This window comes from Eptatretus burgeri, chromosome 10 (assembly GCF_056783735.1).
Source record: "Eptatretus burgeri isolate ZD-2024b chromosome 10, Ebu_testis_v1, whole genome shotgun sequence".
In the NCBI taxonomy this organism is placed as follows: Eukaryota; Metazoa; Chordata; class Myxini; order Myxiniformes; family Myxinidae; genus Eptatretus; species Eptatretus burgeri.
This window is the reverse complement of record NC_140970.1, coordinates 15,513,902-15,530,795: the sequence shown is the minus strand read 5'-3', so window position 1 is coordinate 15,530,795 and position 16,894 is coordinate 15,513,902. Positions and strand designations below refer to the sequence as shown.

The window sequence follows — 16,894 nt, the reverse complement described above, 5'->3', positions numbered from 1 at the left end:
TCAACATTTACATCCTTTAGACCCTGAAACCATTTTTAGACATTATAAGATCCTTTGTACCATTTTAAGTCCTTCAAAACCCTGAATACACTTTTATGGAAATACGTTAAGAAAATCGAAAATAATATGCCCAAAAATCGTTTTTGATATATGCATATGAATCTAAAATATACATATGTATTTTTTTGAAGGCACGTGGGTCAGAAGGTACCTCATGTACATTTGAAGACTGAACAATGCATCTTCTATTATATATATATATATATGTATGTACTTTGCAGCAAAGTGAATTTCGTTTGTTTGGTTAAACAACCACGACTGCAACGAACGATTGTTCCTTTTCTGTTTACCATTTTCGATGCGATTCTGAAGCCGTCGAGGCTCAGCGCCATTAAATCTTTCTTTCTTCACTATCCACTGGAGAGATGACGAAGGAGCAATCATCAGCTGGAATTCATCTACACCATGTCATTGCATTGTTCATGTAAGTGAGATTTCTCTTGTTCTGGTTTAAGCATCATCATCTTAACGAGCATACGAAAAGGAATATACATATATATATATATATATATATATATATATATATATATATATATATATATATATATATATATATATATATATATATGAATGAATCTAATATATAAAGCTGAGTTTGCGTCTGTGGGTGGATGTGTGGGTCTGAACAAGATACGTTTTCATTACAACGAAAACACTCATGCACTGTATGCTGTTGAGATGTCCAGTGGTGTGTTGTTACCAAGCAGTTAGCTAGTGGTTGTCAAGCCAGCCGTTCCTTATCAACGGTTTCTGATGGAGTGCTTGCTTGAGTGCTTAAGCCACTTGGCAAGCACTCTGCAAGAAACTTGGTAACTGAACACACCCCAGATTCATGACATGGCGATGAGGATAAATATCTATAGCATCATTATTTCAGCGATATCGATGAATTCGTCCCTCAAGAGGTGGGGTGGGAAGAGGGACCTGACGTTGCCCGGCAACGTTGGGTACCCCTGCTAGTCTGCTCGTGTGTATGTATATATATATATATATATATATATATATATATATATATATATATATATATATATGTATATATATATATACATATATATATACATATATATATGTATATACGTATATATATATATATATATGTATATATATATATATATATATATATATATATATATATATATATATATATATATCATAGCTTAGGCACTAAACTATACATGATGAGTTTAAGAATCAGCACTGTGTCACTTCCGCTCTGAAAGAGAGCATCTAACCTGTCATAACATGGATTCCACAACATGTCACAAAGTGTCCTTTCATTTATCCAATCCTTAATTCAGGAGCAGTTTGCTTATTTGCTCCAGAGATGGCGTAATATGTGCTCTCGCTCTGACTATCGCTTCAACACATCCCACAACAGAGAATAATGCAGGATTTTACAATAAAGGTCCCTTTGTTGAATACGTGAATAATGAAAATTTCCTTTTCGAAAATAGGAGAAAGTGGTTGAGATCCAGTTGACCCACTCACCGCCCTTCCTTTATCGAGAATGTGCACAAATTGCTCAATCTACATGCTACGTCCTGTCGGCTGTACAATTATTCTCAGGTGCATGGTTTATAAACTTTTCTCAAATACTTTGTAGCTAATCCATTACTCTTGATATTTTGCTACTTATCTGCTATTAATTAGTTATTTTGGTATTAATTTTCGTCTTTTTCACGGATGTAAGTTTGTCTTTTAAAATAATCTGATGTGATTATGCTCAATCAATCCTGCTGAAATATTCTCCAATCACTGATTTATCAAATTGTTTATTTATTTTTTTGCCATCTTTCTTTTTCAAGAGTAGAATTGTATAAACTCAATCCACACTCCCACAGATGAATCCATTTCCAGAGGATAACTGTTCTGAGAGGGGACTTGATGAATTTGGATTCCAGGGGGTATGGATTTTCCATTGTACAGAAATAAAATATATGATTCCACTTTAATTCAACAATTGTACCTTCCCTTTAAGACCCTGTTATGCCTGGTGTTGGCTTAGCGGTTAAGGTGGTTGGCTTGAGACATAAGGGTCCTGAGTCTGAGCCTCTGTCAATCGTTGAATTAACACCGGGTAGGTTGACAGCCTATCATCCTTCTGAGGTCGCTGAAATGAGTACCAATGCACTGGGGTAATAACCATTTGGAGTAACTTGTGTTTGGAGTAGTGACCCAGCAGCACTGTACTCTTTACCAATGAAACTGCCTCAGCAGCTCTATGTGCCTCTATGGTGTGAAAGGAATGGGATTATTATTATTAATACTCGCCTGAACAAACTTTACTCAAATAATTTTGGGCCGAGACATCAAAGGATCTGATGAATCTGTGCCGCTGAGATGTTTCTAATGATGGTTTTCAGGACTTCCACACCAATTTTATAACATCCCGGTCTCACTTCCGAAGGCATGATAAGAAATGCGTTACAATTTGAGTAGTTTTTAATGAAGGTACTATGTAGGTATGCCACGTCGAGTTGTGAAAAGTATGATTGGGTGCTCAGCTTGTTTTATTTATTTATTTATTTATTTTTTCATTGCCTCTACATGTCCATAAAGATGCAGAGGCATATTTCGGCTGAGACTGCGAGTCATCGTGAGACTAATTGTTGGTTGAGTCAACCCTAATAGTGAGAGCTGTTGGTATATTGCATTAAACTATGGTGAGGGAGCATCTTTCCAAAAGGAGGGCCACTCAACATGTACCTTTCCATCATGAGCGACCGCAACTATCCCGGACAAGTTTTTGTGGTTTGCATTCTTTCGTGGTAAATTAAATAAGTAAAAAATTGTGCCTAAACATCGCAAGGATATACAATCGAATGAATTAACTGGTGAAAAGCACACATGCATGGTTTACATCATCGGTTGTTCTATGGTACCACTTATTAACCCGATCGGACAAGCCCAGCACAAACTTTTTGCGCACGTGTTGTCAAGATTTGGACCACGTCTACTTTAAACACGTGATCAAGCGACTCGTTGACCCAAACTCGGTCATCGGCAAGATGTGGAGGTTGGACTTGGTCCTTCTGGAATTCGTCCATCGGTTTGTGGATGCCTCCCTGAAAATCCACGTAATTGTCGCACCAAGCCCGGAAGGGTAGGAAAGATAAACGATCAGAGGACACCGTGCTAATGCAACACGGTCCGCCCACACGGTGTACCTGTAGCCTATTAAAGCCGAGCTTTGACACGAAGGAAGCTGGTGAGACAAGCTGACAAGACAGACTTGGGTCGAAGACTCGAGCTAGAGACAGAGCTCGAAGACTCCGTAGAGACTAGATCGCCGGAGAACTGCGAGAACATTTCCTCCCCACAATGACTGTTGGTAAGACAGCTTTTGTTCCTCCACAGACCTTGAACCCGATCGACCTGTGCTGTAAATGATCAAAGATAGCACGAATTATTTTTGTCGAGGCAGTCAGCATCGGGTATTCATAATGTGATGAGCAACTTGCCTCGTCACAAAGCTTCTTTGTGATGTCACAATTTGGACTTTACGTGCTCTGCAAACGTGTATAGTTGAGTTGTGACGTCAGTTGTCCCAATTAATGCCTTCGAAGAGGACGACAGATTGGTGATATTTACTTATTCACATTCCAAATTGTAAGAGTGTCTCCTATTGAAAAATGACTCGTGCCAAAAATGAACTTTATGACTGAGAAGATTGACATGGTGCCCACGTGTCCCAAGGTGATGGTGCTCCCTTACCCCCTTATACCGAGTAAAATGACATGTAGACTATCATACCACGGACGATTACAACAAACTGTTTTCTCCCCTTCTTTTTTCCACTGCAGTTTTTCGTCTGGTCTGGGCGGTCATGGCTGTGACTGTCGCCCTCTGCACTGAAGATCCCCAAGTGACTGACTGCAAACCCGGCAATTCCTGCACAGCAACACGTGAGTTTATTGCACCTGTTTATCTTGGAGGGTTCAGCAGTAAATGCATGCCTGAAAGAAGCAGTGACTGACACTAACAAGGTGTAATGGTGAGAGCATCCATTCTGAGTCTGGGAGGTCGATGGGTCACACCAAACGCCTATTTAAATATGGTACGTGCTGCTTCCTTGCTTAATGTTCAGCATTTAAAAGGACAGAGCATGGACAACGTTTGGGAAGGCAATGGCAAACCACCCAGTATAACCTTTGCCAATAAACTGCTTAAACACCACCAATGCTCTGTAAATAATATGGTACATCAAAATAAAAAATAAACGTGTGTGTGTGTGTGTGTGTGTGTGTGTGTGTGTGTGTGTGTGTGTGTGTGTGTGTGTGTGTGTGTGTGTGTGTGTGTGTGTGTGTGTGTATGTGTATGTGTGTCGAAACTTGATACAGTAAACCCTCAAATATCACAGGAGTTACATTGCTGGAAAATGTCGTGAGAGTGAAAACAAAGGGCCGATGGGAAAAGGGGGTTTCGGTTCTTGGGATTCGAGAATATAGAGAGGAAAGTCGTTGGCAGCCAGAAATAAACACATCGAATTTGAAATAAACATGTGAAATAAATATAAAGCATGTTAACATTGAAATAAAATAAGTGATAACAATACCACTCCTTTTGTGCCATCGAGGCACATAGGGCTGCAAAGGCAGTTTTCTTGGCTGGGAGTGCAGCCCTGAACAGGTTTCCACTTCAAACACAGGTTACCCCAAATGGTTATTACCCCCAGTACGCTGGTACTCATTTCACCAAGCTCAGAAGGATGACAGGCAAAGTCAACCACACCGGGTATTTTTTCACCAGCCAAGCAGGATCCCAAAGCCACCACCTGAACCACTGAGCCAACACCAGGCATAATAACTCAGGACTCTCGGATCCCAAAGCCACCACTCTAACCACTGAGCCAACACTAGGTATAAGTTAAATGAATATATGTAGTTTAAAATAAATAAAACCAAGACTTTTACCTTTTTCCAAAACAGTGAAGTGGGTGCGGGTAAGAATATTACGTACTCTGCTATAAATATAAACCACGATATTCAACTCGGGATGATGATGATGCTGCTGGAGAGGGTAGGGGTTGGGGTGGGGGGAGAAGGGATTGGGAGTGTGGAAGGGGGAGCAGGGAGTGGAATTCAGCAATGGGAAGAGCAGTATTAGCTTTACGATGAAGTAACCTACACCATTGCCACATAATAACACAATCGTTAGCCACTTTAGAACCCTGGAGCAGAGATTTCCTACTTGGACAGGAAGGTCCAGGATAGCATCCTATTCCAGAATAATCCTGTGTCGTCGGTGTTAATATCCTGCCCCAGCATAAATCCCTTCGCCTCGATTTCAATGAGCTGCGGTGGGTAGTTGTTTTTGCAGCATCATGGTCTGCTGATGCTGCTTCCCTGATTAATTTTACATAATGGAGGCCCAATCCCATTTTTAATTTCCCAACCCGTGCTTACATGGGGCTTGTGGGTAGCTATGGTTGAACTGGAGCCTCCGGCCCTGGGGATCTCGGGAAAACGTTAGTAAATCCATAATGATTTCCCCCGTATCACCGGTCCACACAAGGCACTTTCTTTGTTTGGTCCTCGAACCATATATTATGGGCTTTTTCCATCTTTGAATATGAGGATCACGGGACTGGAATGACACTTTTTCACTTTGGGGAGTACTGGCGGAAAGACTTGCTCGGACATTTGACTCACTTTCATGGATACACAGCACAGTCGATTCAATGATCCAGTAATGGCGGTTCACAAGATGTCACAATTTCACCTCTTGCCAACCTATCGAACAAGCCAATTTTTTTGCACAATGTCAAACCTTTCTCTGCCTTTTGGCACAACTAATTTTGACCATGGTTTTACGTTTGGGCTCATTAAAAATGATGCACGAGAAACAGCAAGAGGCTCATAATGGGAGGTAATCGCACACGCGCGTGCAAACGATGACTCGTCTCAGCTCAAAAACCACCATTGGCCGAAATGAAATCCCTCGATAACGGAATCGGAACACAACAGGTTTCCCGCGATTTGTCGAAACCTACGATATTCAAACCCGTGATATTTGAGGGTTTATTGTATTTTGAAAACGACACTATACTTTTTTTCACAATTCTCTTTCTTCATTCCAATACTTGTTTTTTCTGTTCTTTCATCTCTTACTCTCCATTCCTCTCTTTAATTGTCTATCTCTCGAAGGAGAAGTGAATTTTGCAGAAATTTTAATGTACGTCTCACTTGGCTGCACCTGGATGGGTTTGAGGGTTGTGGAGTAGCGGCTGAAACCCGAATCCTATCCAGGTTCCCCCTGATGACTCCATCTTTGCTCTTTGCTTATTCGGGTTCCATCTTGGTGTTCTGTTTCAAACTCTCATTCTGCACTGCCTAACAGAAAACTGATGACATGCAATCATTCCATCACATGCTGAAGCCATCTGTAAGGTGTTCAAGTAACACTCAACATTTATCTCTGTCTGCTATTTAATTTAATTTTCTGATATACTCCACTGGTCAAAAGTTTTAGAACACCCCCATTTTTCCAGTTTTTACTGAAATTTAAGTAGTCTAATGTTTCAATGTACTCTGAAATTAAAGCATAGAACAAATAAACAATTGCAGAAAAAAATAAATCATAGAATCGTTTTGTTGAACAAAATTTAATCTAAAATTTTGACTCATCAAAGTAGCCACCTTTTGCATTTACAACAGCCGAACATACTCGTGGCATTCTTTCCACAATGGAAATCAAATATTGTTCGGAAAGTTCTTCCCAACACTGTTGCAGAAGTTCCCATAAATGTGTTGCACTTGTAGGTTGCTTTGCTTTCACCCTTCTGTCCAGTTCATCCCAAACCAGGTCAATGGGGTTTAAGTCTGGAGACTGTGCTGGCCATTCCATGATTTGAAGCCTACCATCTTGTTCTTTTCTTCTAAGGTAGTTCTGACATAGCTTGGAGGTTTGTTTTGGGTCGTTATCTTGCTGTAGGATGAACCCCTGACCAACTAGGCGTAGACCAGAGGGTAGTGCATGGTGCTGCAAATTGCTGTGGTAGCCCTTTTGGTTCAGGGTACCATTCACTCTGTGCAAGTCACTGACTCTGGATCCAGCAAAAGAGCCCCAGATCATCACGCTTCCTCCTCCATGTTTGATAGTTGGTGTCACACACTGAGGAACCATCCTTTCGCCTACTCCACGGCGTACAAAAACCCTGCATGATGAATCGAAGATTTTACATTTTGATGAATCGGTCCATAAGACCTTCTTTCAGTTTTCAGTAGTCCAATGGCAGTGCATTATGTCCCAGGAAAGCCTCTTTTCTGATTTTGCCATCTTAGCAATGGCTTTTACTGCTGCTGGACCTGTCAAATCTGCAGATCGAAGTCTTCTCTTCACAGTTGAAACTGAGACTTCCTTACTTCGACCAGTGTTAAGCTGTGCTTGAAGCTGCTGTCCTGTGAGCCGCCTATCACACAAGCTGTTGACTCTCAGAAACTTGTCTTCTGATTGTGTTGTGACTTTGGGTCTGCCAGCACTCTTTCTGTCAGAGTTTCCTCCAGTTTCCAAGTGCCTTTTGATGGTGTAGGAAACTGTACTCACTGATACCTGGGCTACTTTGCAATTTATCTAAAGGAAAGACCTACACTTATAAGGGTTATCATGGTCTGTCTGTCTTCCTTTGTTAATTGTCTTTTTCTTGCCATTATGATAGCAATATACTACTTCCTGCAGTGCAATGTTGTCCATGAATGCTTCAGAGGGTGAAGCAACAGTCTGTTCCAACACTACTTTTATACAGACGGAGGATTTGCAAATAATCACCAAAAGTTGGGACACCTGTAGGAATTGTTTGCATCAACTTTAAAGGCTTAATTTACTTCCATTGCTCCAGAACAGCTGCAGTTGCTAACCCATTACTTGTTCCCTGAAAAGGGCCTTTTTAGACAATGTGAAATTTACATTATTTTTCAGTTTTTGGTGACCTAAACTTTTTTTTTAACCTCTGGCAGTTTGCCGGTTAGCTTTGTACCACTTCAGGTTATTCATGGACTTGAACTGCTTAAATTTCAGTAAAAACTGAAAAATGGGGGTGTTCTCAAACTTTTGACCGGTAGAGTATGTTCAGCACACAAGTGGATGGAAACTTGCTACGTTACCCTGATGATGCCTGAATAAGGTCGAAACCAGTCGGTCGCTGCATTTTCATTCACTTGTGATGGTATCTGACATACATAATTACATTAACATAAAAATTTGTTCTATGAGATGCTCTCTTCCGGGAGCCACAGACATAGCCCTGCGTTGTAACGCTGACATCACGACGTTCGGCTTAGGTCAGAGAACTCGCGTAATATATATATCTCCCTCTCTCTCTCTCTCTCTCTCTCTCTCTCTCTCTCTCTCTCTCTCTCTCTCTCTCTCTCTCTCTCTCTCTCTCTCTCTCTCTCTCTCTCTCTCTCTCTCTCTCTCGATACACTACCTCTTATCTTTCACTGTTCAGGAGATTAGCACGTGCAGACAAACAAACAAACAAAAACTTCAACATATATATATATATATATATATATATATATATATATATATATATATATATATATATATATATATATATATATATATATATATTTGGCCCGTTGGTCTGATGGACCAAATTTTCATTGGTCTTCACAGCATTGGGGGCAGGGGGGTTTGGGTCCTTTAGGACTTTTGGGTCCTCTGCGACTTTTTGGAACTTTTGGGTCCTTGGGAACTTTTGAGTCCTCCAGAACTTTTTGTGTCCTCTGGAACTTTTGGATCCTTGGGGACTTTTTGGGACTTTCTAGTCCTTGGGGTCTTTTGGGGTCTTCAGGGTCTTGGGGGTCATATAGTCTTTGAAGTTCAAAGGGGTCTCAGCAGTTTAAGCGTCAAAAGTTACATTCCAATAGTGCGTAATGAATGAATAGACGTACATAATTAATAGACAAAAAGTATGCCACCCCCACCCCCACCACACACACTCACAACTCATCCATTTATTTATAAACAATAACAAACCGTGCTTTGTACGTACGTACGTACGTACGTGATGAATGGCAGCAGTTGCAGCTTGACCGCTCTTTGTCCCCCATGTCTTGGGTCGCTCACCTGCAGTGAGCACAAGGCTGCACTTATTTTTGGATATTTTCATTTACGGATGGTTTCGGACTGTTCTGTGATTTTTCACGTAGTATCGGCTTCGATGTCCGTCGGCACACAAAATACACACACACACACACACACACACACACACACACACACACACACACACACACACACACACACACACACACACACACACACACACACACACACACACACACACACACACACACACACACACACACACACACACACACACACACACACACACACACACACACACACACACACACCTACTCCTTTGTGTAAACATCTGAAGATTTTAAACCGAGTTATTTTGTTTTATAATTGTTATGTTACGCCGCAGACTTACTGAACAAGCCTCATTTCTCTTACTTTCTTATCTTCTAAACACCACATGAAGACTTCATGTTACTTTTCCAAAAAAACCAAAATATTTATTTATTAACTTAAAATGCTCCTCTGAAGGTATGCATGCATATGATTAAAATGCCAGGTGACCAGTACCATTAGAAAAAAATAAAAATTTTCAGCGCTGAATCAGTAGCAGCATTTGTCGTAAAGCACATTTAAGAGTTAAAATGAACGAACGGCAAACTGAAGGTTTGATGAAACAAGTTTACTCTTGTATGCTTGGAACAAGGAAAGCTCGCTGGACCAGAATGGTGTCAGAAATGTTTCGATGGCATGTGTCTCCTCCGCGTGCTTGCTTCATGGGATTCTGCCACATGAAATGCAATAAAAGTAAATGCAAAATTGCAAGTGTCATCAACAAAGCGATACTGTGCAGAATTCAGGAATTATAAAAAAAAAATGATTGCTTTGAATTCCCCCTCCAATCCCGCAGTTGAAGTGGTGCAGACGTCTGTTGTGAACACCGAAGAGTGCACCGCTGAGAAAAAGGATTTTTGCCTCAACGGTGGCACATGTTTCTTCCATCGCAATACGGATTACTTAATGTGCTTGTGAGTAATTTCGTACAGAGTGGTTGAGTCGTTTGGTGGCTTCTTTGTCACAGATCAATTCCATCCACACTGCATTGCTGAGCTCAATGCCCGGTGTTCATGCAGGGATCAGCATTTTAAAGCATAGAATTAAGTCGATGTGGGACTCAGCAATACACTCTTAATTACATGCTAACCAAATCCCTCTCTTACTCCTCGCAATATATGTTAACCACAACGACACATTGACTGTTAACCACACACTCCCCACTGAAATGGGTCGTCTGATTATTATTGTTATTGAAAAATGGCTGAATCTTTCACATTACCTTCATCCACCTCGATGTTCCAATAATGGTATTAGGCAACTATATTATTCATTGTATTACTCAGTAGCGGCACTTGTTGGACCAATGTACTTCAGTAGTTGATTGATTTTTATATTCGTTTTGTTCCGAGATGCCCTAGTGGTGGCTTAAGATATTAGGGTCCTGTAGTTCAAACCACACCTGTGCTAAAATAACACCAGGCAGATCGAAGCATCCTGGAATCCTTTTGTAGTTGGCAAGATCAGTACCTTAGCTTGCTGAGAGTAAGATATCAACAACAGTTGATCTGGGGGTATTGGTGGTATATCCACTAACAAAGTGGTAGATGCCAGTCAAAGAGGAATTTTGGATCGCCTCCGGCTGCGCTCGACACCTTACATTTATTAGTGATATTAGGCAATCGCTCGGCAGGGTTCAATATTGATGGAATTTAACCCTGATACCCTTTTATGGCCACTGTAGTGGTGTAATTGAAGATAAAGTGTTTAACACTCAGTTAACCGTGACTATGACACTAGTTTGTGCTTTGTTCTGGGACTATGCGTACACTGCTTCACTCGACCATCTGTGGAGCCAACGAAGGAAGATATTCCAGAGGTTCACAAACTTTGTGATTCCATTGAGCCTAGGTGGCATCACCATCACAGTGGGGAGATAGATTAGGTGTTTTGTGGTTGCACATTCTCCACCACCACAAAGTGGTTTACTTTAACAAATTCCAATTCGACAAACGAACACCATACTCACAAAGCTCAAGGTTGTAGAGAGTCCATATAGATATACTAATTGGGTAATATTTAAGTAAAACAAGATAATTTTGCTGATTACTTGTTTGAGGTAGTAAAATAAGTGGGTTTCCTTTCCATATTATTGGCGAGTTTAGCACAAATGTGTGGCATCATGGCGACTTCATTTATCTTCTTGCTTGTCTTCCCGTCATCTTCCTTATTGTTGTTGTTTTTCCTCCCACCTTACTCCTGATGTGTACATGATATGGAGAAGTCTCCAAGTTATACATGGACAACATCATCACATTATGTGTTATATATTTTAACCATAATTATATGTTAAGCATTTATACACATTTTTTGTAACGTCATGTTCACTACAATGACATAGTTAAAAAAAAAACACAATATCTCTCGGGGCCAATTGGCCATTACAGCATGCTCATCATGTTACATTCATGTTACAACTACAACTTAAAAAAAAAACACATATACACAAGTTCACTGGAGTTTTTGAATCAAATATCACCCGAACCATTCATGCTAACCATCACCAGATGCTAATTCTCGATCACTGTGGTTGGTGCAGGTGTGCATCAAATTATTCTGGACAGCGCTGTGAAAAACTCATCCTGGGAACTTACACCAAGACTCACCAGAGTGTGGTTTTAATCGTGGTTCCCGTGACTGCCGTTCTCATTGCAGCCTTCATACTACTCATCTCCTTCTATAGGTAAGTTCAACAGCACGTTTGTATGAGGCCATTGGCTCCATAGCATTTCTATGCATTTTGCGTTAACCCCTGCACATCATATTTACCTGGGACAATCTACTTATGCATGTCATGAATTAAAAATGGAAGTTTTTCACTTAGTCACCTAAATCACTTCCACATACATTTCCCTGCCTCCCCTTTTGCCTTTCCATTTTATTTTTTCCTCTCCACCTGTCCTTCCCTCATTTTCTAATGAACTAATTTTTCAAGGCTTTATCTCCCACCCATGTTTGTAATCTGCAAACACCATCTTACTGAAGCCTCAAACATGCGCTTCGTTTGCCAATTCAAAGCCAATTTGTGATTATTTATCCCCCTTATTGATCTGCTATTTCACACAAAAGGCTTCTAAAAAAAAACAAACAAAAAAAAACAAACAGCTATCAGAATGCGCAGAATGGCAATTGTAACTCCAGTAACAGAGAAGTTAAACTTCAGATGTTTACATAAAATGGGTGTGATATTTAGTGAACTTTCCTTTCACTGAGAATATTTGTGCTATTTTTGGAAAATACTTGGCATTCATCAGTCAGGGTGACTCCTCTGACTTGTCTGATATTGTATCTTTCACATGTTTCTACAACCTGTAATGTTGATGAATTTTATCGTGTCCTTTCATCGTCGGCATAATCAAAGAATGGGGAACTCCCTTGTCATGCTGGGTGATGTGTGTGAGAGATTTGCATTGACAAAATGCCACGAACAGCTTCAGGTGAATTATCATACTGTGGGAGCACAGTATGTGTAGTTTCATTCCTCCGATTTAATTATAAATCAGGAGTGTCTTTCTGTCTGTCCATGCCCAAACTACGTTCTCAGTTTTGGGGATAGCCTTCCCAAACCTTCTGTGGAACCTTTTGTGGTCCCAGCAGGTGTCCTCAGGTGGGTTGGAGGTTTCATCAACACCTCAACACAGTTATGATTTTGAATTTCGATCCGTATGAAACTGCTCCTGATCCGGATGCAACATCAAAACGGCGTTTATCTTCGTTTACCTCACGAGTGTTTGTAATGTTGTATTTTGTTATGTTCATGGTATCGTATTAATTTGTGATTTGAATGATACTGATTGGAATGAAAATATAGAGGTTGAGTTTCAAGAAAAATGAGGAAAATGATGTGAGGGTTTCCACCAATGACATTTGCAGTTTCGCCATTGACATCATAGAAATATTGCCCACCTTACTTCTGTTGGGGTCAGCTGCAGGAACTCTTTTGCCCAAGTCATTCACGAGCCTGCTGTCCATGCCTCACATTTTATTGAAGGTGCAACAGGAATGTGGAATTTATTGGTTCATCGTTTGGCATTCTCCGTTTCCGCATTGTCTGTCTGCATTTGGGCTCCCTCCCGTGCATTGCACGGATACCTCACTAGTAGAAATGTATGTATATATATATATATATATATATATATATATATATATATATATATATATATATATATATATATATATATATATATATATATATATATATATATATATATATGAGTAGGGCATGATTGCACACTGCAAGCAACGACTACATCTTATGTGCAGACATAATAAATACAAGCATCATATATTTGATGATGTGGATTTGGAGAGATTAATGTTCAAGAGCATGTGGTTACAGTGATAGGTAAACCAAAAGACAAACTAAAAATGTTTCATATTCAATAATTAACTTAATTAAACAATGACCAAAAAAGTCATGTGACCCAAAATGCATCGCGATTAAATATACAATATTTAAGATGTGCTATCATTAATACGATTACTAAGTAATTTGCAAATTCCTAATTACGAAGATTACTTAGTAATTAGCAAAATTTAAAATATATCTCGAGTTAAGCACATCATAGATAAGTGGCGTACACATAGGAATCACTTGAAATTGCTTCCACTCTAATGGATAAAGTCCAGTCCCTTTCAACAGTTTTAAAGGCCTGTCTTTCCAGAAGGATGGTCAAGGAAAGAGCACACAAAACTATAAATAGTAATACTTTTATTCATAGTCCCATGATCCTCATATTGAAAGGATGGAAAAATTGCTGAATGTTTGGATCAAAGACCAAACACAGAAATAAGTGTTTTTGAGTGGACCAGAAATATATGGCAGAAAGCATTGCTGATTGACCAACCTTTCCACGAGTGCTCGGAGCCAAAGGCTTCAGTTCAACCATGGCTACCCACAAGTCCCACACCAGCCCGGGCTGGTTTGAGAAATTAAAAATAAGATTTGGCCTCCATCATGTAAAATTGGTCAGGCAAGCAGCATTTGCAAACCATGATGCTGCAAAAAACTACCCACCACAGCTCACGGAACTAATCGAGGTGAAGGGGCATATGCCGGAGCAGGTTTTTAACACCGACGAGATGGGATTATTTAGGAAGAGGATGCCATAATACCTTCCTCTCTGCTCAGGAAAGATCTGCTCCAATGTTCAAAGTAAGGTGGTTAAGGATCGTCTTGCAATTCTTGGTGGCAATTCTGCAGGAAACTTCATCGTAAAGCTAATGCTGTTCTTCCGATGACTGAATCCCGCTCCTCACTCCCCATTCCCCGCTCCCCCTTCACCCTTTCCCGCTCCAACAGCATCATCCCGAGCTAAATCTTGTGGTTTATATTTACAGCAGAGTACGTAATATTCATATCCTCACCCACCTCACTGTTTTGTAAAAGTCATCTCGCTGTTTTGAAATAGATGTAAAAGGTAAAAGTCTTGTTTTTATTTATTTTAAACTGTATGAACGAGGTACCCATGTTATGCATGGGAGGAGATGGACAGCCGGTTCGTGAAGGACTTGGGCAAAAAAATGGTGAAACGACAAATGGGGAATCGAGTGTCATCATGTCGCTGATGGGGAATATTTATGTAGTTTGTTAAAACTGCTGAAGCTTATTGGTGATACTGGAAAACCTCGTGTATTTTAACAGAATTCCCTTTAGGTTAATACTGGCCAATTCTCCCAACTTGAAGCTACTATCCCAGGAAAAATCTCAAAACAGTCAGATAAGAGAAAATTTCCGTAAACGAAAATATCTGGCAGGATATCATTTGTTGCCATGGTAATATTCTATGAAGCTATCAGTTTCTTTGTCCATTGTCTGGGGTCATGTGACCTGCAGTGGGCAGAGTCCAAACGATGTGACTTTTTTCGTGGATATTTTCGTTTATGTAATTTTTCCTGGGATGTTGGCTTCAAGTTGCATCAGCATGAAAACTCTAAGTTTTCTACCCCACCTAGAAGGTACTAAACATTTATATCAGTGAGTCAGTGTGTTAGTCGTCAGAAAGAGCGACATATATATATATATATATATATATATATATATATATATATATATATATATATATATATATATATATATATATATATATATATATATATATATATATATATATATATAATGAAATTCTACTGACTTGGACCAACGTCTTGATGATGATGATGACCTCATCATGACAGCGTCATGCCTGCCAACCCTGAAGGGCATCCAGCAGTTCATGTGAGGCAAAGTCAAAAGCTGTCACCAAGCAGATGAAAAGCAAAGCTATCGACCTGGTTTCACCTTTTTTAGGGCTTATTAAGGCAACATATCGCTGTTCTGTCCACTTGGTGACTTGTAAAGCCCTTCAGGCTTATAAACTGGTACTTTACACCCAATTTTATAAGAATGACATCCTATTCATGCATAAATGGGGGGAGATGTTATTTTTGAAGTTCAGATTTTCAACACTCTTACCCCCTCATTTTGCTCCATGATACAAACATATTATTCACACCATATTTCATCCATATCTATTAACATTTTGGAGGTGCTCAGTGAAGTTGAAGTTTTTCCCTTGTGGCTCAGATTATATTTGTATAATCTGAATATGGCAAACCATTCTTAGTGTTATCACTCCTCATGGAATGTGATTTATAGCATCTCGATCCCAACATTATGCATGATGGATGACCAAGGCATTATTTACCCTCAAATGTGGATGTTTGGGAGACAGTTTAAACTCACTGGCCTTGAGGAAAGAGGTCTCTGTGACATCTGCATCTTTATTGGAGGAATCTACCTCAGGGCATGGCTCACTTCAGCTCATGTAATTTCTGCTACTCACTAACTTATTAGAACATTTTTTAGTATGAAAAGGTGAATTCTGTTCATTCAAAATCTACCTGTTATAAATTTGTGAGACATCTATGGTATCTCAACAGGACCTCATTGGTTTGACATTCGTTGATGCCAATCCATAGTTACAACAAGCAATGGCAAAGTCAGTGAATGAAAAGAATGACATGGATAAACCTCCAAAGTGAATCTCACTGAATATCAGGAAGTCTGAGGACATGTCAATTGAAGATTTTGTCACAAAGAACACCATGTACTTCTTCAGGTGATTTTAAATTTTAGCTGGTTTTCTGGATTATGACTGTGAGCCATGGGAACTCAGATGATTACAACGAGGCACTACAGACAGTTAAATACTTGAAGGTTGTAAATGACAATGCTGAAAGGTATTGAGGAGTGTAATAAGTATAATGAGTATAAAGCCATCTTTATTGAGGAGTATAATGCCATCAGAACAAAGATAGATGGAATCAAAATAATTCTTCCTTCAAGTTGTGCAGGATCAATCGAAGCTGCTTCTCCGAAAGGAAAAAATAAAAAATGTCAATGAAAAAGTGACCAACCATACCAGTCCACTGCAACCAGGCCACATCAGTCCAGAACTTCAACCACATGAAAACTCTAAATATGGTCCAAAATTTATGAAATTTGACGTGTTTTTTTGTTTGTTCATATATATACATATCCTGACCAGGTGCCCTAGAGGTATGTGTACTCACCTCTAAGCTGTTTGGCCTGGGTTCAATTCCCGACCCAGCTATAAACTGCCAGTCTGGTGTTTCACAGGCAAGGTGATAAGCAATGAAACTGGTCCAGTGGCTGAAGGGGTGTATCACATTGGGTTTCCTCATGCATTTACGATTT

General features: G+C 39.8%; 1 protein-coding gene across 1 annotated transcript in view; it reads left to right on the top strand.

Annotated features, from left to right (window-relative positions):
- The first annotated feature begins 3,232 nt into the window (after positions 1 to 3,232).
- Positions 3,233 to 16,894, top strand: part of LOC147017982 (pro-neuregulin-4, membrane-bound isoform-like) — a 20,409-nt gene continuing 6,747 nt past the window's right edge. Inside the window, exons 1-4 of the mRNA XM_085897119.1 lie at positions 3,233 to 3,391; positions 3,864 to 3,965; positions 9,992 to 10,109; positions 11,735 to 11,878. Coding sequence (XP_085753245.1) covers positions 3,382 to 3,391; positions 3,864 to 3,965; positions 9,992 to 10,109; positions 11,735 to 11,878 — 374 coding nt within the window. The 5' untranslated portion in view covers positions 3,233 to 3,381. The remainder of the gene's footprint in view (positions 3,392 to 3,863; positions 3,966 to 9,991; positions 10,110 to 11,734; positions 11,879 to 16,894) is intronic.